The 25,735-nt window shown below is 42.5% G+C and overlaps 1 protein-coding gene, 1 long non-coding RNA gene, 3 other non-coding genes and 1 pseudogene across 11 annotated transcripts in view; 1 reads left to right on the top strand and 5 right to left on the bottom strand.

Annotated features, from left to right (window-relative positions):
• Positions 1-25,735, bottom strand: part of TEX14 (testis expressed 14, intercellular bridge forming factor) — a 121,118-nt gene that overhangs the window by 71,830 nt on the left and 23,553 nt on the right. For all 7 annotated transcript variants that reach the window (XM_042966043.1, XM_007086724.3, XM_042966042.1 and 4 more), the window contains one exon: positions 19,630-19,766. In XM_042966043.1, coding sequence (XP_042821977.1) covers positions 19,630-19,765 — 136 coding nt within the window. In that variant the 5' untranslated portion in view covers position 19,766. The remainder of the gene's footprint in view (positions 1-19,629; positions 19,767-25,735) is intronic.
• On the bottom strand, positions 4,903-5,057 carry LOC122233912 (annotated as a pseudogene).
• Positions 10,818-11,030, bottom strand: LOC122233911. Its single transcript, XR_006211630.1, has one exon. It is a non-coding gene; the product is annotated as a small nucleolar RNA U3 (small nucleolar RNA).
• LOC107180066 lies at positions 12,666-18,866 on the top strand. The gene is made up of 3 exons (XR_001510808.2): positions 12,666-12,774; positions 16,946-17,005; positions 18,651-18,866. It is a non-coding gene; the product is annotated as an uncharacterized LOC107180066 (long non-coding RNA).
• Positions 16,101-16,317, bottom strand: LOC122233909. The gene has a single exon (XR_006211628.1). It is a non-coding gene; the product is annotated as a small nucleolar RNA U3 (small nucleolar RNA).
• LOC122233830 lies at positions 22,244-22,407 on the bottom strand. Its single transcript, XR_006211557.1, has one exon. It is a non-coding gene; the product is annotated as a U1 spliceosomal RNA (small nuclear RNA).

Here is a 25,735-nt window from a genome sequence, read left to right as displayed (position 1 = left end):
TTTCTCCTATTGATGTGATGTATCAACTTGATTGACTTGCGAATATTGAACCACCCTTGCAACCCAGGAATAAATCCCACTTGATCATGGTGCATGATTTTTTTAATGTATTGTTGATTTCGGTTGCTAGTATCTTATTGAGGATTTTTGCATATATGCTCATCAGGATACTGGTGTCTTTATCTGGTTTTGGTATCAGGATAATGCTGGCCTCAGAAAGAATTTGGAACTTTTCCTTCGTTTTCTATTTTTTGGAATAGTTTGAAGAGAAAAGGTACTAACTCTTCTTTAAATGTTTGGTAGAATTTGCCTGTGAAGCGATCTGGTCCTGGACTTTTGTTTGTTGGGAGTTTCTGTTTGTTTGTTTGTTTTTTAAAAATTTTATTTTTAAGGGGGTGTCCACATGGCTCAGTCAGTTAAGTGTCAGACTCTTGATTTGGGCTCAGGTCATGGTCTCACACTTGGTGAGATACAGCCCCACCTCGGGCTCTGCACAGACAGTGCTGAGCCTGCTTGGGATTCTCTCTCTCCCTCTCTCTCTGTCCCTTCCAAGCTCACGTGTGTGCTCTCATTCTCTCCCTCAAAGAGCCCCACATTGGGCTCTGTGCTGACAGTGAGGAGACTGGTTGGGATTCTCTCTCTCTCTCTGCCCCTCCCTCGTTCACTCATATGGCACACTCTCTCTCAAAATAAATAAATAAACGTTTTTTAAATTTTATTTTTAAGTAATCTCTACACCCAACATGGGATTCAAACTCACAACCTCAAGATCAAGAGTTGCATGCTCTACTGACTGAGCCAGCCAGGCACCCCTGTTAGGAGTTTTGAGATTACTGATTCAATTTCTTTGCTGGTTATCAGTCTGTTCAAATTTTCTATTTCTTCTTGTTTTAGTTTGGTAGTTTATATATTTCTAGGAATTTATCCATTTCTTCTAGGTTGTCCAATTTGTTGGCATATAGTTTTTCATAATATTCTCTTATAATTGTATTTCTGTGATGTTGGTTGTTATTTCTCCTCTCTCGTTTGTGATTTTATTTATTTGAATCCTTTCCCCCTTTTGTTTTCTTGAAAAATCTGGCTAGAGGTTTATCAACTTTATTGATTTTTTTTCTTTTCAAAGAGAAGCTCCTGGGTTGCCTGGGTGGCTCAGTCCATTGAGTGTCCAACTCTTGATTTCAGCTCAGGTCATGATCCCTGGGCCGTGGGACTGAGCCCCACATCAAGCTCCACACTGAGCATGGAGCCTGCTTAAGACTCTCTCCTGGGGCGCCTGGGTGGCTCAGTCAGTTAAGCTTCTGACTTCGGCTCAGGTCATGATCTCGCAATTCGTGAGCTTGAGCCCTGTGTTGGGCTCTGTGCTGACAGCTCAGAGCCTAGAACCTGCTTTGGATTCTGTGACTCCCTCTCTCTGCCCCTCCCCTGCTCACATTCTGCCTCTCAAAAACTAAATAAATGTTAAAAAAAAAAAAAAAAAGACTCTCTTTCCCTCTGCCCCTCTCTCCCACTTGCACACTCTCTCAAAAAACAACCAAAGATGTAGTATATACACAATGGAATATTATTCAGTCATAAAAAAGAATGAAACTTTGCCATTTGCAACAGCATGGATGGAGCTAAAGAGTATAATGCTAAGCAAAATAAGTCAGTCAGAGAAAGACAAATACCATATGTTTTCACTCATAGGTGGAATTTAAGAAGCAAAACAAGTGAGGGTGCCTGGGTGGCTCACTCAGTTGAACATCCAACTCTAGGTTCGGCTCAGGTCATGATCTCAGGGTTTGTGAGTTCTAGCCCCACATCGGACTTCGCTGAAAGCATGGAACCTGTTTGGGATTCTCTCTCTCTCTCTCTCTCTCTCTCTCTCTCTCTCTCTCTCTCTCCCCCCCCCCGCCCCTTCCCCGCTCACGTGCATACTCTCGTGCTCTCTCTCTCAAAATAAATAAACTTAAAAAAAAATGAGCAAAGGAGAAAAAATGAGAGAGATAAACCAAGAAACAGACTCTTAACTATAAAGAACAACCTGATGGTTACCAGAGGGAAGAAGGGTGGGGCAAAATAGGTGATGGGGATCAAGAGGTGCACTTCTTATGATGAAAACAGGGTGATGTATGGCATTGTGGAAAGACTACATTATACACCTGAAACTAATGTAACACTGTATGTTAACTGGGATTAAAAACTTAAAAATAAAAGATATTCTAATACAGTGCTTACAGTGAGGAAGCTTATAGTGTGGTGACACATACACAACAATTAAAGTGTGGTAAAAAGCAATAAGCAATATAATGATCGATTAAAGTATAGAATCCAAAGGGCGCTTGGGTGGCTCAGTCGGTTAAGCGTTTGACTCTTGATTTTGGCTCAGGTCATGATCTCATGGTTTGTGAGTCTGGCCCCTCAGTTGGGCTCCTCTCTCTCTCTCTCTCTCTCTCTCTCTCTCTCTCTCTCTCTCTCTCTGCCTCTCCCCTGCTCATGCATGAGCATGCACATGCTCTCTCTTTCTCGCTCTCTCAAAATAAATAAAACTTTAAAAAAAGTATAGAATCCACTGTCTAAAGTTTTGGCAATAAAAAAAAAAGAATTTTATGAAAATTTTCTATATATATTTTCTTAAGTTTATTTTTTAAACTTATTTTGAGAGAGAGACAAAGAGCAATCGGGGTAGGGGCAGAGAAAGAGGGAGACAGAATTCCAGGCAGGCCCCGTGCTGTAAGCATAGACCCGGATGCAGGACTCAAATTCACAAACCGTGAGATCATGACTTGAGCCGAAGAGTCAGATGCTTAACTGACTAAGCCACCCAGGCACCCCAAGAATTTTATGACATTTTTAAGGACTTAAAAACATGAGTGTCCAGGTTCAAAGACCTCCCTAAGTAACACATCACAATGAAGATAAACAGATCTATGCTGAAACATCATCATGACATTTCAGAAGACCAGGGACAAAGAGAACTAAAATTCTTCAGAGTGAGTAGGAGACCACTTCATATAAAAAAAAAAAAAAAAAAAAAAAAAAAATCAGTAATCTGAACGGCATCAGGGTTCTCAATAACAAGACTGAAAGCTAAGAGACAATGAAAAAATAGCTTCAAATTCTAGAGGAAAATTATTTCAACCTAGAATTTTGTGCCTTCCAAACTGTCAATCAAATATGAGGATGAGAGAGGGGCACCTGGGTGGCTCAGCTGGTTGAGCATCTGACTTCGGTTCAGGTCGTGATCTCAGGGTTCGTGAGTTCGGGCCCCGCCTTGGTCTCTGTGCTGACAGCTCAGAGCTGTTTGGAGCCTGCTTTGGATTCTGTGTCTCCCTCTATCTCTGCTCCTCCCCAGGTTGTGCTCTCTTTCTCTCTCTCTCAAAAATAAATAAACATTGAAAAAAATTTGTTTAAATGTATGAGGATGGGAGGAAAAAACACTTTTCAGATTTTCATATTTCTTTTTTTTTTTTTCATATTTCAAAGTAAGTATGTTCAGTGCACTCTTTTTCTGTGTTTGGTTAAATGTAAGAATGGACTAAGATAGAGAAATGGAATCCAGAAAAGATGAGCTGTAATCCAGCCATGGGAATTCCCAAAATGGTGGCTAAGAAAACCAGGGGTTCAAGTTGTGCTAGAGAGACAGTGGTACAGCTTGGAGCAGAACAGTGGAGAATTATCAAGAAAATATTGAAACCAACAGATTATAAATTTGACAAAAAACATGTATTGAAAGTGTTCTGAAGAGTCAGGAATGTGTGGTAAGAGTTCATTGATTTACATAAAACCGAGCAATAAAAAGGAGTCAATTTTAACTCTAGGTAGTCTGAAATTAGGCTTGCTGACTTTGCAGTTCCTGAGTTGTCTGCTTCTTAAAGGAGAGATTTTTCAGACTTTGAGCCTAAGACTTCAGCTCCCAGGGACTGTGACTACCTTTTTCATCTCTCAAGGCAGTAGAAACTCCTGGGTCCTCTTTCCCAGTTGTTAACAGTAGAGGTGCTGCACCAAAGCATTCATCTCTCTCTCTCTCAAAATCTGTAAGCATGAGAACCCTGGAGCTCTGAACAAAGTCCAGTGCAATGATGCTGAGAGTGGGTGTAAATAGTTTTACCTGGAAATGACCAAAGTATTTAGGCGGGGATGTGATTATACTCACATTCACCTGGGCATTTGGTGGAGCATGTAAAAATAAAGATGGAAAAGGAATGGGAATACGGTCAGTGAGAAAGCATCTTTAATTCTTCTCCCTCCCTTTCTTCATTCATTCATGCATTCATGCATGCATTCATTCATTCATTCATTCAACAAAAACAATAAAAAAAAAGGAACAACTTAAGATGATATGCCATTGCTCAAAACACAAACAAGGCCCAAACTCAAACAGCATAAAAAGCTCAAACTACACTCAATGAGCTATTTGAATAAGGAAAAAAACCAAAAAACAAAAAACAGGGGCACCTGGGTGGCTCAGTCAGTTAAACAGCTGACTTCAGCTCCAATCTGGAGCCCCCAATTAGCTCTCTGCTATCAGTGCAGAGCCCAGTTTGGATATTCTGTCTCCCTGTCTCTCCCCCACACTCAAAAATAAACACTTAACATTTTTTTAAATTTATTTACTTATTTTGAGAGAGACAGAAACAGCACAAGCAGGAGAGAGGCACAGAGAGAGGGAAGTAGGGCCTGACGTAGGGCTATAACTCACCATGTGTGAGATCATGACCTGAGCCAAAACCAACAGATGATTAACTGAGCCACCCAGGTGCCCCAAACACCTAACATGTTTTTGTTTTTTTTTAAGAAAAAAACCCCCACATGCAAAAAAACAAAAAAAACACAGACTGAAAGTAAAACGCCACAAAGCTCCAAACAAATAAGTCACTAGCTACCCAGCAAGATTAACATACACAAAAGAGGAAGAGAAAAACCACTCAGACGGTGTCCCTTCCCTCTTCCTCTCCCAAGAGGAGAAGAACGATCATCACTTCACGCTCAGGAAGGGACACTGCATCTCCTCCTCGTGGCTTCAAGTACTCTACACGTTCAGAGAAACTTCTCTAGTAACAAACTAGTTTTAACTTTCAGCTCCCCACCTTTGCTGGGTCTATGGCTGCCATGCACTTTGGACTGACGGCAAGGTATTTGCCCCATTTCTGATTCTACTCTAAAAAGAGAAAGAGGTAGGGCCGCCTGGGTGGCTCAGTCGGTTGAGTGTCCTACTTCGGCTCAGGTCATGATCTTGCAGTTTGTGAATTGGAGCCCCACGTCAGGCTCTGTGCTGACAGCTCGGAGCCTGGCGCCTACTTCAGATTCTGTGTCTCCCTCTCTCTCTGCTCCTCTCCTGCTCATGCTCTGTCTCTGTCTCAAAAATAAATAAAAACATTTTTAAAAAATTAAAAAAAAGAGAGAAATGTTTTGTAATGCAATCTTTCAAATACTATCACTTAAAAATGATAGTGTTTTAAGTGGAAACGTAAGATCTTAAAAAATATATTTAATGGCCATGCTTAATTAACATAATACTGAATGCCAGCCAATCACAGCCTGAATCTTTAAAGCTGAGGAAACATTCCCGTTCTGTTAAAGCAGCCTCACCCACACCGAAAGCTAAAGGAAATGGTAGGCCTTGGCCTTTGTTAGTGAGAAGCAAGCTGTTTGGAGTGATCAGTAAATTTTAGCAGTTGCATGAAACAGCTGTCCTAAGAGTTTGACTTTCAAATACTGGTAAATTAGAGACAGGGCACTATGACTGTGGCAGGGAGGGGAACCAGGTAGCTGAGAACCAGTGCCGAAAAACAAAACCTTTTGGGTTTTGTGCCATATGTTTGCACTACCTATTCACACTTTTTGAGTACGTATGTACGTATTTTTTAAGTAAGCTCTATGCCCAGTGTGGGGCTTAAACTCATAACCCTGAGATCAAGAATTGCATGCTCTACTGACTGAGCCAGCCAGACACCTATGACCTCAAACTTTCTAACTGATTAAAGTTTTTTTCTCAAGTTTTTTTTTTTTTTTTAATTTTTATTTATTCTGAGATGGCAGGGAGGGGCAGAGAGAGAGGGAGAGACAGAGAATTCCAAGCAGGCTCCACGGGACAGTGCAGAGCCCTATGTGGGGCTCAAACGCACAAACTGTGAGACCATGACCTGAGCCGAAATCAAGAGTCAGGTGCTTAACTCAGTGAGCCACAAAGGCTCCCCTAAGCTTTTCTTTCTAGCTTATCTCTTAACTCAGGCAAAGATCCTGCAGAAAAAGCATAACCTGTTGGGAACCAAAACTACTCCCTCAAGCAACAAGGACTTCCCTGAGCCAGCAAGACCCTACCTGGGGTTAACTTCAAGACAATTATCGATTTAACCTTCACTGCCTACCTACATGTGCCCACCCACCTTTACCCCACATTTTCCTTATATAAACCTGGAAGGATTTGGGACATTTTGGAGACAGTCTCACACACTAGCCTGCTGTCTTCCCGGTGTGGGCCTCACTGAAATAGATTCCTTTCTTGTTTCACCTCCATTCGCTTCTCTGCCTTTGGGTTTTGTCAGTGGCAAATGGCTAAGCTGGTCTATTTGGGAACCACAGACCCAGGTGCTCTTGCACCCCTTACACTCCTGGGCGCCAGCTACAATTTGAGTGCCAACTCTTGATAATACTAGCTACTATTTATTGAGGGCTTGCCAGGTACCAAGCATCGTTCTCAGTGCTTTGCATATTAGATAAATGCAATTAATTGTTAGTCATCCCAGTTTTATGGATGGAGAAACAGACACAGAAAGATTAGGTAACTTGCCAAAGGTCACACAGCTCTTAAATAGCAGAGGTTACCTTAACCATTATTCCACTTTTCTATGTGCTAAAGTACTATTCTAGGAATTGGATATACAGAGGTATGGAGGTGAGTAAAGGTCCCTACTCTCACACTGAGCTTACACTCTAGTGAGGGAGAGAGGATGTCAGATAATGAGGCATGCTGAGAATTTTTTAAGTGTTGAAACAGAGAGATTGGTGGCTACTTTAAATTTGGGTAGTCAAAGAAGCCTCTCTTTGGACGTTACATTTAAACAGAAAAAATAACTAATGTAAAAAGATTCAAAGAAGGGAACAAAGTGGTATGTTCCAGCAACTTGAGGGTAGCTAGAGAGCATACGGGTATGAGGGAGAGGGGAGGTTTTCTAGGCAAGGGCAAGGCCAGGGGAGTCTGGATTTTAAGTGTGACAGAAAGCCACTGAGAAGTTTAAAGCTGTGGGGACTAGTTCTGAGGCCACTGCCTCAGGTGTCTATTGGAGTCATCATCATGGCTTGCATTTGGAAGGAGAAACTTGACCTGTTCTGGAAGTTGAATCAATAGAACACATTGATGGACACACTGATGGGTAAAGGAAAAAAGGTTTCAAAGGTGACAAGTTGGTTTGTTCCTGGAACAACTTGGTGCATGGTGCTGATAATAGGAAAGACTGGGGAAGAAACAGGGATTTCTCATCTCAGGGAGGGGCTTTTTTAGAATGGGGGGAGTATTCTACTCCACTTGCTTTATCTAATTTACCTTTACAAGAATCCCACGTATTGATGCTATTACTACTATATCTACCTAGGTTAGAGGGAAAGACTGAGGTTAAGAAACTTCCCAGGGCCTGGGTGGCTCAGTCAAGTGTCTGACTTCAGCTCAGGTGATGATCTCACAGTTCATGAATACTGCTGACAGTTCAGAGCCTAGAGCCTGTTTTGTATTCTGTGTCTCCCTCTCTCTCTCTCTGCCCCTCCCCTGCTCGCACTCTGTCTCTCTCAAAATTAAATAAACTAAAAAAAAAAATCTTTAAAAAAATTTTTAAAAACTTCCCAAGAACCCACAGCTAGAAAATAACAAACCAAGGAGCCAACTCCAGAGCATATACTTCCCTCATAGCCCCCAACCTGTAAAGATGACCAAGAACTAATTTACGGCTCACAGTAAAAGCCTAGTCACTGTAGATCCAAAAGGAGAAAATCAAGGAGGAACTACATGGTACATAGCTAGAGTGGAAGAAAGAGAAATTAACTGTGATCTGGGGAGGTACTTCCAAAACCAGGAAGCAATCTCAAAGCTTCAACGCCAGGAAAAGAAAGGAGGTACACCCTCAGGAGGTGCTGTTTCTTTCTTTCTCTTCTTTTCTTTTTTAAAGTTTATTTTGAGAGAGAGAGAGAGAGAAGGACAGAGAGAGAGAATGAGTGGGGGAGGGACAGAGAGAGAGGGAGGGAGAGAGAGAATCCCAAGCAGGCTCCAAACCTAACATGAAGCCTGACTTGGGCTCAATCCCACGTATGAGATCACGACCTGAGCTAATATCAAGAGTCAGACGCTCGGGGGACCTGGGTGGCTCAGTCGGTTAAGTGTCCGACTTGGGCTCAGGTCATGATCTGGCGGTTTGTGGGTTAGAGCCCCGCATCGGGCTCTGTGCTGACAGCTGAAAGCCTGGAGTCAGCTTCGGATTCTGTGTCTCCTTCTCTCTGCCCCTCCCCCGCTTGTGCTCTGTCTCTCAAAAATAAATAAACGTTAAAAAATTAAAAAAAAAAAAAAAAAGAGCGAGAGAGATGCTCCACCAACTAAGCCACCCAGGCACCCCCTCTTTCTTTTTAATTTTATTTTTAAGTTATCTCTTTACCCATTGTACTCCACCAACTGAGCCAGCGAGGTGCCCCTCAGGAGGTACCTTTTCCACACCTGCACCCTGGAATGATTACTTCAGTCCTCCCTTTTTTTTTTTTTTTTTTTAAGATTTTATTTTTAAGGGGCGCCTGGGTGGCTCAGTTGGTTGGGTGTCCAACTTTGGCTCAGGTCATGATCTCACAGTTCGTGAGTCTGAGTCCTGAGTCGGGCTCTGTGCTGACAGTTCAGAGCCTGGAGCCTGCTTCAGATTCTGTGTTTCATCTCTCTGCCCCTTTGCTGCTCTCTCTCTCTCTCTCTCTCTCTCAAAAATAAACATTAAAACAAAAATTTAAGATTTTATTTTTGAGTAATCTCTACACCCAAAGTGGGGCTTGAACTCACAATCCTGAGATCAAGAGTCTCATGTTCTACCGACTGAGCCAGCCAAATACCCTTCGTTCCTTCTTTTTTCTCAACTCTATTCTCAACCCTCCTCATCAGCCTACCTCAGCAATGATTTTACCTCACACTTGGCCCAGAACTTGAAGCTAGCAGTTGAAAAACCCTCAGTGTGGTCTCACTACAGGGACAAACCACCTACACCTGCACTCCCCATCAACTCTGGCTGCCCACTGGGAGCGGCTCTCTCCTAAATCTCAATTTCTCCTGCTCTACTCAATCCTTCCATCTGCACTCAGACTTGTTCTCCCATCTTTAATTAAACCCCATCTATATCCCATATACCCCCACCCCCACCCCCACCTCCCTCACTCCCCAACCCCCTCACCCCTACCTGCCGCCCCCCTCACCACCCCCTTCACCCCCCAGCTAAATGCACATCTACCTCTATACTCTCCATCACAGCTTGATTTTCTTCTGGGAGCTCTTTACACCCATTTAGTGGCAAGCCCTCCCACCCCTTCACTGATCAGCTCATCCCAAAACAGTTTCTCTATCACAAGACCAAGAAAGTCACCATTAAATGCCATGGATACCTTTCTAACTGCCTCTTAATCTCTCATCTGCTTTCTACACATTTCTCTGTCCCCACTCCCCTTCCTTGGCTTTGGTCAAGCACGGCTCATGTGGTTTCCCTTCCACCTGTCTGGCTGTCCCTTATGCCATTCATGTGTTAAAGGTCAGAAATCTCTCCTAAATGTGCCCTAAACTGAATTCTATCATCACTTCCCACCCCACTGCCCTACCTAATTCAGTTCTTCTTCCACTCTCCCCATCTTAACACAAGGAACCCATTTGCACAAGTCATAAATCCTGACAATTGTCCTTTTTTATATTTTTTATTTTTTAAATGTTTATTTTTGAGAGAGGGGGTAGGGGGAGAGAAAGAGGGAAACAGAATCCAAAGCAGGCTCCAGGCTCTGAGCTACCAGCACCAAGGCCAACAACGCAGGGCTTGAACTCACAAACTGCGAGACCATAACCTGCACCGAAGTCGGATGCTTTATTGACTGAGTCACCCAGGCGCCCCTGATAATTATCCTTAATAGCCCCTCTCACTCATACCTACATTGAGCCAATCCCCCCAATTCTGCCAATATTACTCAAATATCTTTCAGATCTGAACAATTTCTCTTTCTCCATCACCACCTCCATCCTCCTCCCATGTAGATGAATGCAGAAGGTAGGTGCCTAACCTGGCCTCACATTTGCACCCCAACTCCTGCCGCTAATTGCCAACGCGGTGTTAGTCACTTTAAGCTACACAGGGCACTAAGTCATTCTTTTAATAGCATACTACTAACTTTAGGATGACAAGGAAAATTGAGTTCTCACAAAGGCTTAAGGGCAAATCTTTCCATTTAATCTAACACAATCACACACACACAACTAGGGGCGCCTGGGGATGGCTCAGTCGCCTAAACATTCAACTTTGGCTGAGGACGAGAGCTCAGAGCTCACCGTTCCTGAATTCGAACTCCACCACGGGACCTGTGCTGGCAGCTCAACCCTGCTTCGGATTCTACATCCGCCCACCCGCCTTAAAATATAAGTGAGCATTTAAAAAAAAAAAAAAAAAACAAAACTCGAAAGTAACAGGAAGGAGCGACTGCACGTAAAAATTAAACAGCCTGGTTACAAATCTACAACTGCAGTAACCAACTCAAAAAAAAAAAAAAAAAAAAACTACCAAAAAAAAACCCCAAATGCGAAAGTTAAAAAATGTTGCATATACTTAATTACGCTAGTAGAAACCACTCAGACTGCATCCTTTCCCTCTTCCTTCTCCGAAGAGAAGAAGAACGATCATCAACGACAAAGGGTAGCTGCAGAAACAACGCCCAGTATCAACTTCACGCCCAGGAAAGGACACTGCATTTCCTCCTCGTGGTTTCGGGTACTCTACACGTTCAGAGAAACTTCTCTAGTAACAAACTATAGAAATGATCCCTGAAAGTATAGTCTTGGCTTCTGGCCCCCAACCTTTACTGGGTCTATAGCAGCCGTCCACTTTACGCTGATGGCGACATTTTTCCACGTTCCTCCTGGTTGAGAAATACCACATAAACATATTTCCAAGTATTGTTTCATACGCCACCTTTAAAAAAAAAATTCTGAATACTCTTATGAGGCTTTTTCTTTAAGATGCTAAGCCTTTTAGTTTGTAATTAACCTATTACGGATTGACAGCCAATCAGAAGCTCTTGTCTTTCTGACTCTAAATTACACACAAGCACTTCCGGACTAGTTGGAGACTAGGTGCGCTTGGCGGCGCCAATTAATATTTGCATCTCAAGTACGACACGCAGGGTCTGTGGGTGGGATTTTTTTTTTTTTTTTTTAATTTTTTAAGCCTCTAAGATCCGAAATTTCGAAAGCTAATAGGTAGGTTAATTTGACATTTTTACTTTGAGACGGGCTGCTGGTTACTCACTTGAGTGTGGACCTGAGGGGCACTTATCAGATTCACCTGGGTAGCTTTTCAAAACAATGTATCCAGGCCAGTCTTAAATGGGGAACGTATTAGTTTATTTTGAAAAAAGTTTTTTCCCTCCAATTTTTTTTTTTTAATTAGGAAAAAAGTAACGACTGTAGTGTGGTTACTTCGGGGACTTTAGGGAAGGAGAGGTCTGCTTTAATTGGTAATTTTGTATATTTTTGTATTGTTTGAATTTTTTTAATTTTTTAACGTTTATTTTTGAGACAGAGAGAGCATGAACAGGGGAGGGTCAGAGAGAGGGAGACACAGAATCTGAAACAGGCTCCAGGCTCTGAGCTGTCAGCACAGAGCCCGACGCTGGGCTCGAACTCACAGACCGTGAAATCATGACCTGAGCCCAAGTCCGCCGCTTAACCGACTGAGCCACCCAGGCGCCCCTGTTTGAATTTTTTTAAATCTTAAATTGTATCACCTTTATTTCACATACCATCAGGTCTGTCTAGACAGATCACAGCCTATTTTTAGCTTTCTTCCCAGTGCAGCTCAGTATTAATAAATAAATCCACCTAAATAATTTTTTTTTTTTTTTAAGTAGGCTCCAGGTCTAGTGGGGAGCACAAATGCAGGGCTTGAACTCACCACACTGAGATCAAGACCTGAGCTCAGATCAAGAGTGGGACACTTAACCAACTGAGCTACCCAACTGCCCCTTGTGGGACCCAAGAAATTTAACAAAAATCCCCTATCCCAGACAAGCAGAGCAAGACTAACTCCATTTTGTGCTACACCCACCATCTCATGTATAACCCCCATATGACCTACTTATTGCTTAAGACACTCCCCCACCCTAGTCAAGCCGCTGAGCACACCCTTACTGGAAACCGGCTCATTTAGGAATGCGGAACCCCTAACCGCCAAAGAATGTAAGTCCCGCCTTTTGCTCGCTAAACTTGCGCACCAATTCTGACCAGAGTGATAGGCTAGTTCAAACAGTTACTATAGGGTAAATTGTAATTCAATTGGCCACCTGCGTGTGGACTGACATGAATGTGCAACTTTCTGTGTGTGTTACAATCTCATTGGCCACTGGCCCCCATAAAACTGCTACGCCTGCCTCTTAACCTAGGAGTCCAAGTCCCTGCTCCACTGTGTCGGGTATAGTTGGGCCCAAGCTCGAGCTTGCAAATAAACCCTCATGCGTTTGCATCGGTATCGGCTCCTTGGTGGTCTCTTGGATTCGAAATTGGGGGCATTACACCCCTCAACCTAAGTAAGTCTTAGTTTTTTTTTTTAATGTTTATTTATTTTTGAGAGAGACAGACAGAGCATGAGTGGGGGAGGGGCAGAGAGAGAGGGAGACACAGAATCCAAAGTAGGTTCCAGGCTCCGAGAGCTGTCAGCACAGAGCTCAATGCGGGCTCGAACTCACAAACCGTGAGATCATGAGGTCATGACCTGAGCTGAAGTCAGACGATTAACCGACTGAGCCACCCAGGTGCCCCTTAGATTTTTTTTTTTTTAAGTAAGTTGCCAGGTGAGTCTGACAGGTTACAAACCTCTACTCTTCCCCTCCAAAAAACCCAGACTTAAATGTGATTTCTTATTTGTTAAAAAAAGAAACAAAAACACAAAAACAAAACAAAACAAAAAAAGCCTATCATTTCTCCACTACTTTACGATGTTCCAGACCTTCTACTAAACCCTTTTACATAGATCATCCAATTTAATCTTGGAAATAACCCTAAGAGTTCAAGGAAACAAATGTTAAGTGGCTCACCAAGGCCAGAAGGCTGTCTCCTGCTGCCTTCAGCACTGACATTGTACCTTTCTGTATCTTGTAAATCCTTATCTCCTTCCAGTAATTCACACGAGAGGCTCTTTGTGTTTTGCGTAAGACTAGAACTAGGTAAACTCAATAAACTGACCTAGCTAAAGTAAACCCATAAGGAGAGAAATAGGCAGAAGTACTGGGGGGTGGCGTAGGGGGTGCAGAAGTTGCAAAGGGAAAAAAAGGGGGAATCCAGGTGCACTGAGGAACAGTGACACATCACTTTTAGGCATTTCTTACAGATGCTAAGGAAGCAAATGATAGGGCTGTCACTCCTGAGAAAGGGTGGCTGGGAATGAACCACTGATGGGAGCTGGCTTACTCGTCAGAAGTGCTACAAAAAGAAAAAGGCTAAGGATACAGGATATCCTGACCTGAAGGCCCTCTGGTCATTTCCTGACAGACAACAGCCATGTATTGTTTGCCCAGTGAACAGTTCTGGGCAACTCTGTGACAGATCAAAAAGAAAATGACACCCCAAACTCCTGTCCTCAAAGAGATTACTAACTAACGGCAGTTTGTCTTCAGTAGACTTAGCGAGTCATCAACTGGGTACTCAGACAAGGTAGGCCTCCCTGGAGGAAGCTGAGACTTCGCCCTGCATATCTCACACCCATGTGATACACACATACACGCACACACACACACACACACACACACACACACAGAAACACCCCACTTCTGAGTACAAGAGTGAGATAAAGGTAGTGGGGGGAGAAAAAGAAACATAACCTTTAACTATAAAATGTTGAAATAAGGAATTGGACTAAATGACCTGCTTTGATAGTCCCTTCTAACTCTGATAATTTCAAAGTACTTTATTTATTGTCTACAATACCTGTATGAGGGGTGTTATTGTTATTACTTCTGTTCTACAAAGAAATGGAGGCACACTGAACTTAAGAAACTTCTGTTTGCTGAGAGACAATGCCAGACCAGGTTTCAATCCAAGAGGTCTGACTCACATGCAGCACATAGCAGACACCAGACCCCAGCTGTAGATCTGCTTACCTGACATCTAGTTGACTGACATCTTGAATTGAATGTCTCAAAAGCACCTTGAACTCAACATGACTAAACTACTCGTCTGCTTCCTAAAACCAGGCCTCTTCCAGTTCCCTGCCTTGGTGATGGTATCACTGTCTACCCCACCAGGAGCACAAACCAGAAAACAAGGGTCATTTCTGACAGCTTCCTTCACACCAACCTGTCATAAGGCTGATGATTTATCCCCCAAATACCTCTCAGATTCCTCCACTTTTCTTCACCACTACCACCTCCCTGGCTGGTCGAGTGATCATCTTTCAGATGGACAGAGCTTAGCCTATACTCACCATTGCCCTTCTCTATCTAATCCATTCCCCAAGCAGAGACCAAGTTCCCTTTCAAACTTTTTTTTTTTTTTTTTTTTTACATTTTTTTAAGTTGGGGTGCCTAGGTGGCTCAGTTGTTCAAGCATCAGACTTCGGCTCATCTCATGACATCAGGGTTCATGAGTTTGAGCCCCACCATCAGGCTCCATGCTGATAGTGCAGAGCCTGCTCAGTATTCTCTCTCCCTTTCTTTCTGCCCCTTTCGAGCTCTTTCTCCCTCTCTCTCAAAATAAATAACTTAAAAAAAAAAAAAAAAAGTAGAGTTTATTTTGAGAGAGAGAGCAAGAGTGAGGGAAGGGCAGAGAGAGAGGAGAGGGAAAGAATCCCAAGCAGGCTCTGTGTGGGGCTCGAACTCACAAACTGCCAGATCATTTTAAGGTTTTATTTCTTTTCTACATTCCACATGGGGCTCGAACTTGAGACTCTGAGATCAAGAGTCACCTGCTCCTCCAACTGAGCCAGCCAGGTGCCCCAGGAAGGGTTGTTTTTTTCTTACTTTACTTTACTTAAAAAAAAAAAAAAAAAAAAAAAAAAAAGTTTATTTATTCGGGGAGAGAGAGAACAAGCAGAGAAAGGGAGAAAGAGAATCCCAACCAGGGCTCCTCATTCAGCATGGAGCCTGGTGGGGGGATGGGGGGTGGGGCTGGAACTCACAAACCGCAAGATCATGACCCGAGCCAAAATCAAGCCATCAAAGCGCCCTTAACAGAGTATATCTTGAAAGTGCTCATCATGCGGTACCTGGCTGGCCCTGGGTAGAGCGGGTACAGTATGTGCCTCTTGATCCTTCAGTGTCCTGAGTCTGAGCCCCACCTTGGGCATAGAGATTACTTAAAATCTTTAAAAACAAAAAAAATGCTCATCACAAGAAAAATTTCTGTATGTATAGTGACAGATGTTAATTAAACACTGTGGTTATCATTTTGCAATATAGACAAATGCACAATCACGTTGTATAGAAACAAACGTTTATGTCAATTATAACAAATCTTTAAAAAATACTCTTGAAAACTAAAACACACAAAGCATTTAATACAAAATTTAATAATAAAAATCAAAAGACCCAGAAAGTAACACAAACTAAGAAACTTAAAAATTGGGTCCTTCAGAAATTAGTCCAGAAGGCTTAATACCTACCTCAAGAAAGTTGAAAAAAGCCAGTGCAGCAAAGGTGTAGAAAAACAAATACAAACATACAAAAAAAAAAAAACGCTCTCTAAAAACACATAGCCATACGTGAGTCAAAAATAAAAGAAACAAAAAAGACCCCCAAAAAACCCCAAGCCCAAAAAGCCCTATGTAACCGCTAAACCAGTTACCAACCACCACAACTAAAAACACTGTTTGGAGCAACAGACAGCAAAGCTCGCTCCTGAGATACTTAGTCAACAAGGAACCACTCAGACAGTATCCTTTCCCTCTTTCTCTCCCCAAAAAAGAAGAGAAGAACGATCATCAACGACAAAAGGCAGTTGTAAACACAACACCCAGAGTCAACTTCACGCTCAGGAAAGGATACTACACCTCCTCCTCGTGGTTCCGAGTACTCTACACATTCAGAGAAACTTCTCTAGTAACGAACTATAGAAATGATCCCTGAAAGTATAGTCTTAGCCTCTAATCTGCTGCCTCTTGCAGGTCTATGACAGTCACATACTTTATAGTCATGGCGACATTTTTGTCAATTCATTTGCCTATTTAAATACATTTTGTTTTCTATTTCATAACAATTCAGGCAAATGACAAAGTTCAAAATACCAGTTTTTGCCTGGAAATCTTCCAGAAACACTTAAAACAGTAACAAGCCTTATTAACATGCGGCTTCCTAGCAGCCAATCACACGCTGCATGCTGCCGACTCCAGCCCAGAGGGAACTGTATTACCCCGCCCACCGCACCAGGCACAAAATGGGTCCCAGTCGGGTCGCGCCGCCCCACTACAGGCTAAGAAAACGGTGTTTAGGCCACTGGTTAGCGTTGTACTGCCTCTTGCTTGCTACAGTCCCGCTGACTTGAGGAGGCCAGGTTTCCTTTGCCTCGAAAGAGAGAAGAGGGGGGAAGAGGCAGCGAGGAGATAGAAGCAGAATTAAGAACCAGTGTACACTTCTACTACCACATAATAGTAATCATAACCATGATGATTTATTGAATGCCTACTTGATGACAGGCATTTCAATCCGTTGTTTTGTTTCATCCTCTAAACAACTGAAGAAAGGTGTCATTATTTTCTCGTTCTTACAGATGCAGGCTATAACATCAGTTACACAGCTGGGGGAACGAACCACTGTTGTTGGAACCTAGGTATGTCTGGTACTAAATTAAGTCTGGATTCTTTCTGGTAAGCCATAGCGGTCTTCCTCAGGAAGTCTAGTCTCCAATCAAATCAATTTCTCTAATAAAGCACTGAGTACATCATCCCTCAAAGTAGTTCAGTAGTGAATGATTTGTATTCCTGATTTGTATGTAAATCTCAGAAACAGCCTACCCACTTACTGTGGCAAAAGTTACTCCCAGTTTCTCCTCAAAGAACACACCTTATATACGAATGTGTGTTAACTGTTTTTATCACTTAACTCTGTTGTAAAAATGCTTCTGCCCCGTATCTTCCAGGATGCTAGGAAGCACAGTGCCATGTGGCCATGCCCATGGCTTTCTTAATCAACCACATTTTTCAGTGCTTCATACTAATATGACTAATATGACCATCAGGTTTATCTCATCTAACCACTTCTAACAGAATGCTCTGTAGTGTAGCTAATCCAACTGCTGGCTTCTCATGCTTACCCAACCATCAAGAGCAGCTCCAGGAAGGAGGCAGATGACAATCCTCCTGACCCCTAAATTCCAGGTCACATGCCAGGTTCTCTTCACACCACCTTGGTGACAGCTGGTGTGGGCTGACGTCTAAACTGTTCAGGAGGCTGAGACAAAGGCTCCCAGCTATCCTGCTTGCAAGTGCTACAGTTCTCTGCATGAAATTCACCTGAAGGGCCTCTTACTTGGCTTGAAGCTGGGAAGGAGGGGAAAAAAACCACAGTTTTCTATTCCTATGAATGCCTTTTAGGGAATCTTTTCCACTGATACCCCACCACTACCCCACTGCCTTCTCCTAGATAGGCCCGAGGTGGGTGATGGAGTTTAAGGTCCAAGGACTATTTTGGCTATCTCCTAAGAAGCCCTGCTTGAGACTGTGGAGGAACTTGTCACCCCTTGTTCTCTACTCTGAGGCTTTAGATGAAATTCCCAGACACAGATGAAGTCCTGTTTCATATCCAGTTACACCTGTCAACCCCATCTCCTGCTGTAGCATAGTGTCAAGAATTTGAAGATGCAGGACGTTCAGATGTCTAAGATATAATAAATGTTCTAATATTCTGCTTCCCACACTGGAGAGTGTGGATAGACAGACACTAGGAGTCATAGCATACCTATCCTAAACATCCATTTTTATGTTAACAAACACATGAATGTGTTATGGAATAAAATGCAAAATTTTGACGGGGAAAACCAACAGGACCTTTCAAATAAATTATTGAATTCACTGTCAGCTATGTCATCTGTAGACTCTAGGGCTGATACATGGAAATGTCTGAGAACCTTCTGGGTGAATTATTTTGTGGGATAGTTGGATCCTGCAAAAATTGGGAGTTACCTTTCTGGAAGTCCTCAGGAATGCCGTTAAAGCAAATAGGAGAAACACTGCAGGGAAATTAGGTCATCCTGACTGTCTCACAAACCAGCTGAGAGAAGCTTCATAAACCTCTCCCTTTATACTAAGTAGGGAGAGGGGGGAATTCAGCAGGACTTCTAGTTACTCTAAAAAAAGCAGGTCTGGATCTGTAGATAGAGGACAAATACCAGCAGTGATTTTGTCCATGTATGGTTTAGTGTGTGTTTGTTCTTTTGAAGATTGCCTGAGCTACATCTATTTCCATCTCCCTTGTAGGCAGAGCTGCCTATAGCATCCAGCAAAACAAACAAACAAACAAACAAAAAACCCTGGAAACCAAAAGCACCAAGGGCCCTGGAGGAGCAAAGGGGGAAGAGAACTGTGAAAGCTGGTCTCCTCACTCCACCACAGGCTTCAGAAGACTCCATCAGATGATGTAGATTAAAGAAAAGTTGGGGCGCCTAGGTGGCTCAGTCGGTTTGGTGTCCAACTTTGGCTCAGGTCATGATCTCTCTGTCCATTAGTTCGAGCCCTGCATTGGGCTCTGCGCTGACAGCTCAGAACCTGAAGCCCACTTCTGATTCTGTGTCTCCCTCTCTCTCTCTGCCTCTCCCCCACTCGTACTCTGTCTCTCTGTCTCTCAAAAAAATAAATAAACGTTAAAAAAAAATTTTTTTTTAAGAAGAAGAAAAGTTAATCAGGTAGAATTAAAAGTGGGTGTGTTGTGTGTGGCAATAGCTTAAAAAATACAAAATAAATAAATAAACAAACTTTATTGAAAAAAAAAAAAAAGTGGGTGGCTGGGGGCCTGAGGAGAAATCTTACGAGTCTAATAGTTGGAAGACTTATGGTTCCCTAGTACAAAACAAAACAGTCTCCAAAAACAATTTAAAACCTCTACTGAGCAATATGATTGCACTGGTAGAGAACATCTCATCTCTAAATTTAACTTTCTATTTCTCCAAGAACTCCGAGTTTTATGATTTTCCTTCCAACACTATTCAGAAATGTGGACCAAGGCACCTGGGTGGCTCAGTCGGTTAAACGTCCAACTTTGGCTCAGATCATGATCTCACTGTTTGTGAATTTGAGCTCCGCATCAGACTCTGCTATCAGCGCAGAGACCCCTTCAAATCCTCTGTCCCTCTCTTTCTCTACCTTTTCCCCCAGCTCCTGCTGTCTCTCTCAAAAATAAACAAAAAAAAAAAAAAAAAAGAGAGAGAGAAATGTGCTGCAATTTCAGTACAGTGCTTACCTTTCTTAAGAATCTTCTTCACTTTCACATAGTTCCCTTGTTTGACATACTCATGAAGCTGAGCTTCCAAGGAGTCATTTCTTAAGGAACCAAGTTGAACAGGACAGGGGACTGGAAGATGAACAGCCCTAGACATCCTGTTTCAAAAGAAAGCAACATGCTATTTTAACTGAATCAGAAATGCAAGCACACAACTTAGATTCTTTCACATTTCTTTCACTTTTTGTCTACTTTCATTTATAATTAACAGGATTAGGGAAACAATTACTGAAACCCTACAAGATTAATTTTATTCTCAGTATTACTGGTGAAATTGAAAAACAATATATTTAGCACTAATTCCCAGGACTAAAAAGTGATGACTCCTGAAGTAAAATTAGAAATATATATGTTTGTTGTATCATTAACTAAGAGCCTATTAACTTTGAAAGGTTAGTACACAAATGCAGTTACTGTGTGGGGATGTAGAGAGTATACTGTAGTGGGTTACGTTCACAGTTCAGACTCCGAAGCTCTGGTCCTGGCCCTGTCACCTCCTTAACTGTAACCTTGAAGAAATTATTTAACCCTGATAGGCCTCAATTTCTTCATCTGTAAATGGAGATAATAATAACCAGAGGTTTGCTGAGAGGTTTAAATGAGCTAATATGTGTAAAGTGCTTAGAAATGTGCCTGGCACCAAGCTAGCTCTGTGTAGTTGTTAGCTGTTAGTATGCACAATAAGATCCGTGCAGAGAAATTTTAAGTTTCCATGTGTTGCAACCACACCTGACCATCATATACAATCAAGTGTTTGTGGTATACCTACCATGTGTCTCAAACGTGACAGGTACTGTGTAAGACACCTAAAATTGGATCTCTGCCATCACAAATGCTTGGTCTAGCAGGGGCCAGACAAGAGGTATCATGTTGATGCTCCATGGACAGTGGATTAGAGGGAATCCGCAACTACATGAATTGACAACATGCACATCAGGGGCATAACTGTTTCTTGTATGGAGAGACATAGAGGGTGTGAAAGAGGTAAAGCAAAAGAAAAAGCCAAGAAGGCTAACACATTCAGTAGGTTTTCACCATCCAGGAAGCTTATCTAAGAATTTCTTTCCTTTTTAAGGGTGAATAATATTCCACTGTGTGTATATACAATGTTTTGCTTATTTATCCATCAATGGACATTTGGGCCGATTCTACTGTTGGCTATTGTAAATAACGCTGCTATGAACATGGGTGTACAAATCTCTCTTCAAATCTCATTTTAAATTCTTTTTCTTTTACTCTAAACTTATTTTTCTAGTAATCTCTACACTCACTGTGGGGCTCAAACTCATGACCCCAAAATCAAAAGTCGCATGCTCTTCTGAGCCAGCCAGGCACCCCTGTTTTCAATTCTTTTGGGTATATACCAAAGAAATGGGATGGCTAGATCACGTGGTAACTCTATGTTTAATTTTCTGAGGAACTGTTTTCTATACTGGCTATACCATTTTACATTCTCACCACAGTTATACAAGGGGTCTGGTTTTTCCAGATCCTCATCAATAGGTGTTATTTCCTGTTTTGTTTTGTTTTTTTCCTTTTCTTTAGTAGCCATCTTTTTTTTTTTTTTTTTTTAAGTAGGCTCCACACTGAGGAGCCCAACATGGGGCTTGAACTCATGACCCTGATCAAGACCCGAGCTCGGGGCACCTGGGTGGCTCAGTCAGTTAAGCGTCTGACCAGCTCAGGTTATGATCTCACGGTTCATGGGTTTGAGCCCTGCATCAGGCTCTGTGCTGACAGCTCAGAGCCCCAAGCCTGCTTTAGATTGTGTCTCCCTCTCTCTGCCTCTCCCCTGTTTGTGCTCTCTCTCTCTCAAAAATAAATAAAAAAACATTAAAAACAAAACAAACAACAACAACAATAACAAAGACCTGAGGTGAGATCAAGAGTTGAATGCTTAACCCACTGAGCCAACCAGATGCCCCTTAATAATGGTCATCTTAATGGTTTTTGATCTCTCTAAAGTTATTTTTTATATAATTGCATTTACACTAATACATGACTACATTCTTAACATAATAAGTTCAAATAAAACATAAGTAAAAACCCTGAGACTCACTTTAGTGTCACAGGATTATTTTTTCTTAAAACTCCAGAACACATACATCCCTTGAGAACTGAAGCATGGATTGACATTCATTCCCTTAGTATTTCTAGTCTTCCTTTTTTTCCAGTAACCACCAGAGCTTACTGTCAAAAAATAGTCTCTAGGAAGTAGTGGACCTTAAAGCCTATATAAGGTGTGGAATCAGCACTGCAGGAGCAAGGTAAGACAGCTTTTATCCAGCTCTTTAACCTTGCTGTCCATGTTCCTTTGCAGAACAATCAACATCCCAACACTAGAACACTAATCACTGAAATTTGCATGCGTGAATGAACAGGACAAAACTTATTTCAAGCATCTTTTTGTAACGTGTCATTTCCATAATGTCATGACCTGAAATGGAAACCTAAACTACTGACTTCACCTAGATACTCCTAAAACTTACATGTAACACACACCACCAAGCCATACACAGCAGGCAAGAAAGAGAAACTATAGCCCAGATGACAATTCTGCTTTTAGGACTTTCACCAGGGGAAAGCGCGAACGCAGTCCCCCACTACCACAAATTATGCAGTCGAGTTTCCCACATTTGGGGAAATCGCAGGGGTCAGCACATCCGGAGTGCAATGGGTGAGCCTCGCCCTGGGAAAACCACCTTCATGATCATGGTATCTCCCCTGCCAGGTAAGTATGAATTCTGACACTTGCCTGGTACTTCACCCTCATCCTCAACACACTATACAGTCATGGTCAATTATACTCCAAGTTCTTTAGGCCCTTGGTTCGAAACTATGGCATTGTTCACATGACACTGACCAGAACACGCCAGTGGATATTTAGTGGAAATTCTGCCTCGTGAAAAATGAGCTCCAACACGCAGTCACCTCACCCTTCATCTCCATATGCCCGCCTCTTGTCACTTGTCGTCACTATTGACGTCACTCCACTTGTTAGAGAAACGGAAAAATTCATTTTAGCTATTCTTCGCAATGATTCAAAAGACTGTCACCCGCGGGTGTAGCTGGTTAGATTTTAAAATCCTTGCCTTCCCAAGCGCGTACGCAAAGGTTCCGGCCTTGCATCTGCCACGAGTCTAAATTCTGTGCTGCAGGACAGAGCAGTTTGGGAGGCAGTGGCTTGCCACCGGGAGGGAAAATCACACGGTCCGTTACGCTGGTCTGAATTGCTGTTCCACTGAGGGTCTAGGTCATACTCCCAGTCTCCCTCAGCCTCCATTTCCCAAAATTGTAAAGAAATAATACTGTGAGGACGGAATAAGAGAATACACGTGAAATGCAGCCTCAAGCCTCTCCACCTCCACCCCGGCCATTCCAGGGTTAGGTGCCCTGTGTAGTTGGGGACCCAAAGATGGCTTCACCATGATTTGAGCCTGCAATTTTCCACACAAAGGGAAAAAGCAACCAGCCTGGATTTGATAACAAACCAAGTGCCCCTCCTTCTTTTTAGAGAACAAAAATAAATAGCACATTAGGTTATCCTTTCTGCCCCTGCTGACCAGGTGCTCTGGGCAAAACCATCGTGTTTGCAACAGCTGTAGTATTGAAGGCTTTCATGGTGTAGAGAGGCAAAATTCTACCTCTGCCCTGTTAGCGTCTCTGACTGGGCCTGAGAATTAGATTGGCATAGACAGGTCAGCAGGATTAAAGCATTAGAAATTTAACAGAAATTTGCCTGACACAGAAGTTCTTATAAGGAAATAAAGAAATGGCAAAACTAAATGCTTTCATATCAGATTGAACAAGGAGAGGCAATTGTGCAAAAGTAACATAAATGAGGAGGTTATAGATAGACACGAATTCTTTTTAACAAGGTTTGTACAAAATTCTCTCAGGAATTCTGACTCCCCTTTTCTGAGAACATTTCTTATCCCCTGGTATAGGGAAGACATCTTTTACATGGGAGTTTTATTTCCTGATCTCAGGAAGAAAAGGGTAGGTCAGGACCCTCTTCTTATATGCTGTTTTTCAAGTGCTTTTAGCTCAAAAGAATCCTTATGCCAAGGTGGGCATATTTGGGGGTGGCATATTCTGCTACCCTTCATTTTTTTTTAAGTAGTCTTATGCCCAACGTGCAACTTGAATTCACAACTCCGAAAGCAACAGTTGCATGCTCTACCAACTGAGCTAGCCAGGAACCCCAGTACGTGTGATTTTAAAACAGCTTTGCTTTGGGGCACCTGGGTGGCTCAGTTCATTAAGCAGCCAACTCTTGATTTCAGCTCAGGTCATGATCTCACAGTCTGAGCCCTGCATGGGGCTCTGCTCTGACTGTGGGAGCCTGCTTGGAATTCTCTGTCTCCCTTTCTCTCTCCCCCTCCCCCTCTTGTGCACAGGCACAAGCACTTGCTCAAAAATAAACATTAAAAAAAATAAGTAAAAAGCTTTCCTTTGTTTAAAATTTTTGAGGGCATTAAAAAAATTTTTTTTATGTTTATTTATTTTTGAGAGAGAGACAGAGCGTGAGTGGGGGAGAGGCAGACACAGAATCCAATTCTCTGAGCTGTCAGCACAGAGCCCGATACAGGGCTTGAACTTACAAACCGCAAGATCATGACCTGAGCCGAAGTCAGATGCTTAACCAACTGAGCCACCCAGGCACCCTGAGGGTATTTTAAACTATTACAATTGTGATAAATGTCCCTTGTAGATAATTTGGAAAAGGCAGAAAAGTGTTATTAAATTGTATTTATTTATTTACTTATTTAGAGGCAGAGAGAGAGACAGACAGACTGCTTGAGCAGGCAAAGGGCAAAGAGACGGAGAGAATCCCAAGTAGGCCCTGCGCTGTCTGCATAGAGCCAGATGAGGGTTGTGATCTCAGGAACCATGAGATCATGACCTGAGCCAAAATCAAGAGTCAGACACTTAACTGACTGAGCCACCCAGGCACCCCAAAGGCAGAAAAGTGTTTTTAAAAAATTAAACCACAGGGAGCAAGGGCTCCATTATTTCCCATGACATCTGGGGCTCCTTCTTAGCCCAGGTCTGCGTGTCTCCAGGGGAGACCTCTACCAGGGTGCTCCACTGGTCTGACCATCTCCCACAGACAAGAAATGAGTGATTCCTGGAGTTACATGATCCCCCTCCAGCAGCCTGGTTTACATAGCCCCCTCATTTTTTTTTTTTTTTTTTTTTTTTTTTTTTTTTTACAAATGCAAAATCTATTCTACTCAGGCTTTGGGACTTTTTTCCTTGTTCACACTCAGTTAATTAAACGTGTTGCTGGCAGCATGCTCCTGAACTCCATGCCATTCCTGTAGCCTGCGTTCGTGATGATCCCCCTTGCCCTATGGTTTGAATTCGATGCCACGGATTGTAGGCCAAATTTTAAAACTGTGTTTCAAAATACCTTCGCCGTTTCCTTTAATTGGATTGAAAGTACTTTTACCACATGGAGAAATATATTTTTAATTTGTGATGCTTTTCTACAATGTCCACTATTGGTGAGTTTAATGTGTTTCCAACACTTAGGGAGACTATAATGAAAGCTGATTAATTTTCTTTTCTGTCCAAATAAAAGAAAAAATAAAAGTCTATTTAGATGCTGGAGGAGAAAAAAAAAAAAAAAAAGGCTGTCTCAGTCCATTAGGCGTCCAAACCGATCAGGTCAGATCAGATTAGGTCAGGTCAGATCAGGTCATGATCAGATCAGGTCATGATCTCGTGGTTTGTGAGTTTGAGCCCCGTTTGGGGCTCTGTGCTGACAGCTGAGAGCCTGGAAGCTGCTTCAGATTCTGTCTCCCTCTCTCTCCGACCCTCCCCCACTCGCACTCTGTCTCTCTCTCTCTCTCAAAAATAAACATTAAATTTTAAAAACCCACAATTACACTACAAAATTATTACTGTTAACACTTTGATATTAAACATGGTTAATTTCAATATAAATATATAGGGCGCCTGGGTGGCTCAGTCGGTTGAGCGTCCGACTTCGGCTCAGGTCACGATCTCGCGGTCCCTGAGTTCGAGCCCCGCGTCAGGCTCTGGGCTGATGTCTCAGAGC

The sequence above is a fragment of the Panthera tigris genome, chromosome E1 (genome assembly GCF_018350195.1).
Source record: "Panthera tigris isolate Pti1 chromosome E1, P.tigris_Pti1_mat1.1, whole genome shotgun sequence".
Lineage (NCBI taxonomy): Eukaryota > Metazoa > Chordata > Mammalia > Carnivora > Felidae > Panthera > Panthera tigris.
Note: the sequence above shows the minus strand (reverse complement) of the source record. Positions and strands in the feature narration are given on the sequence as shown.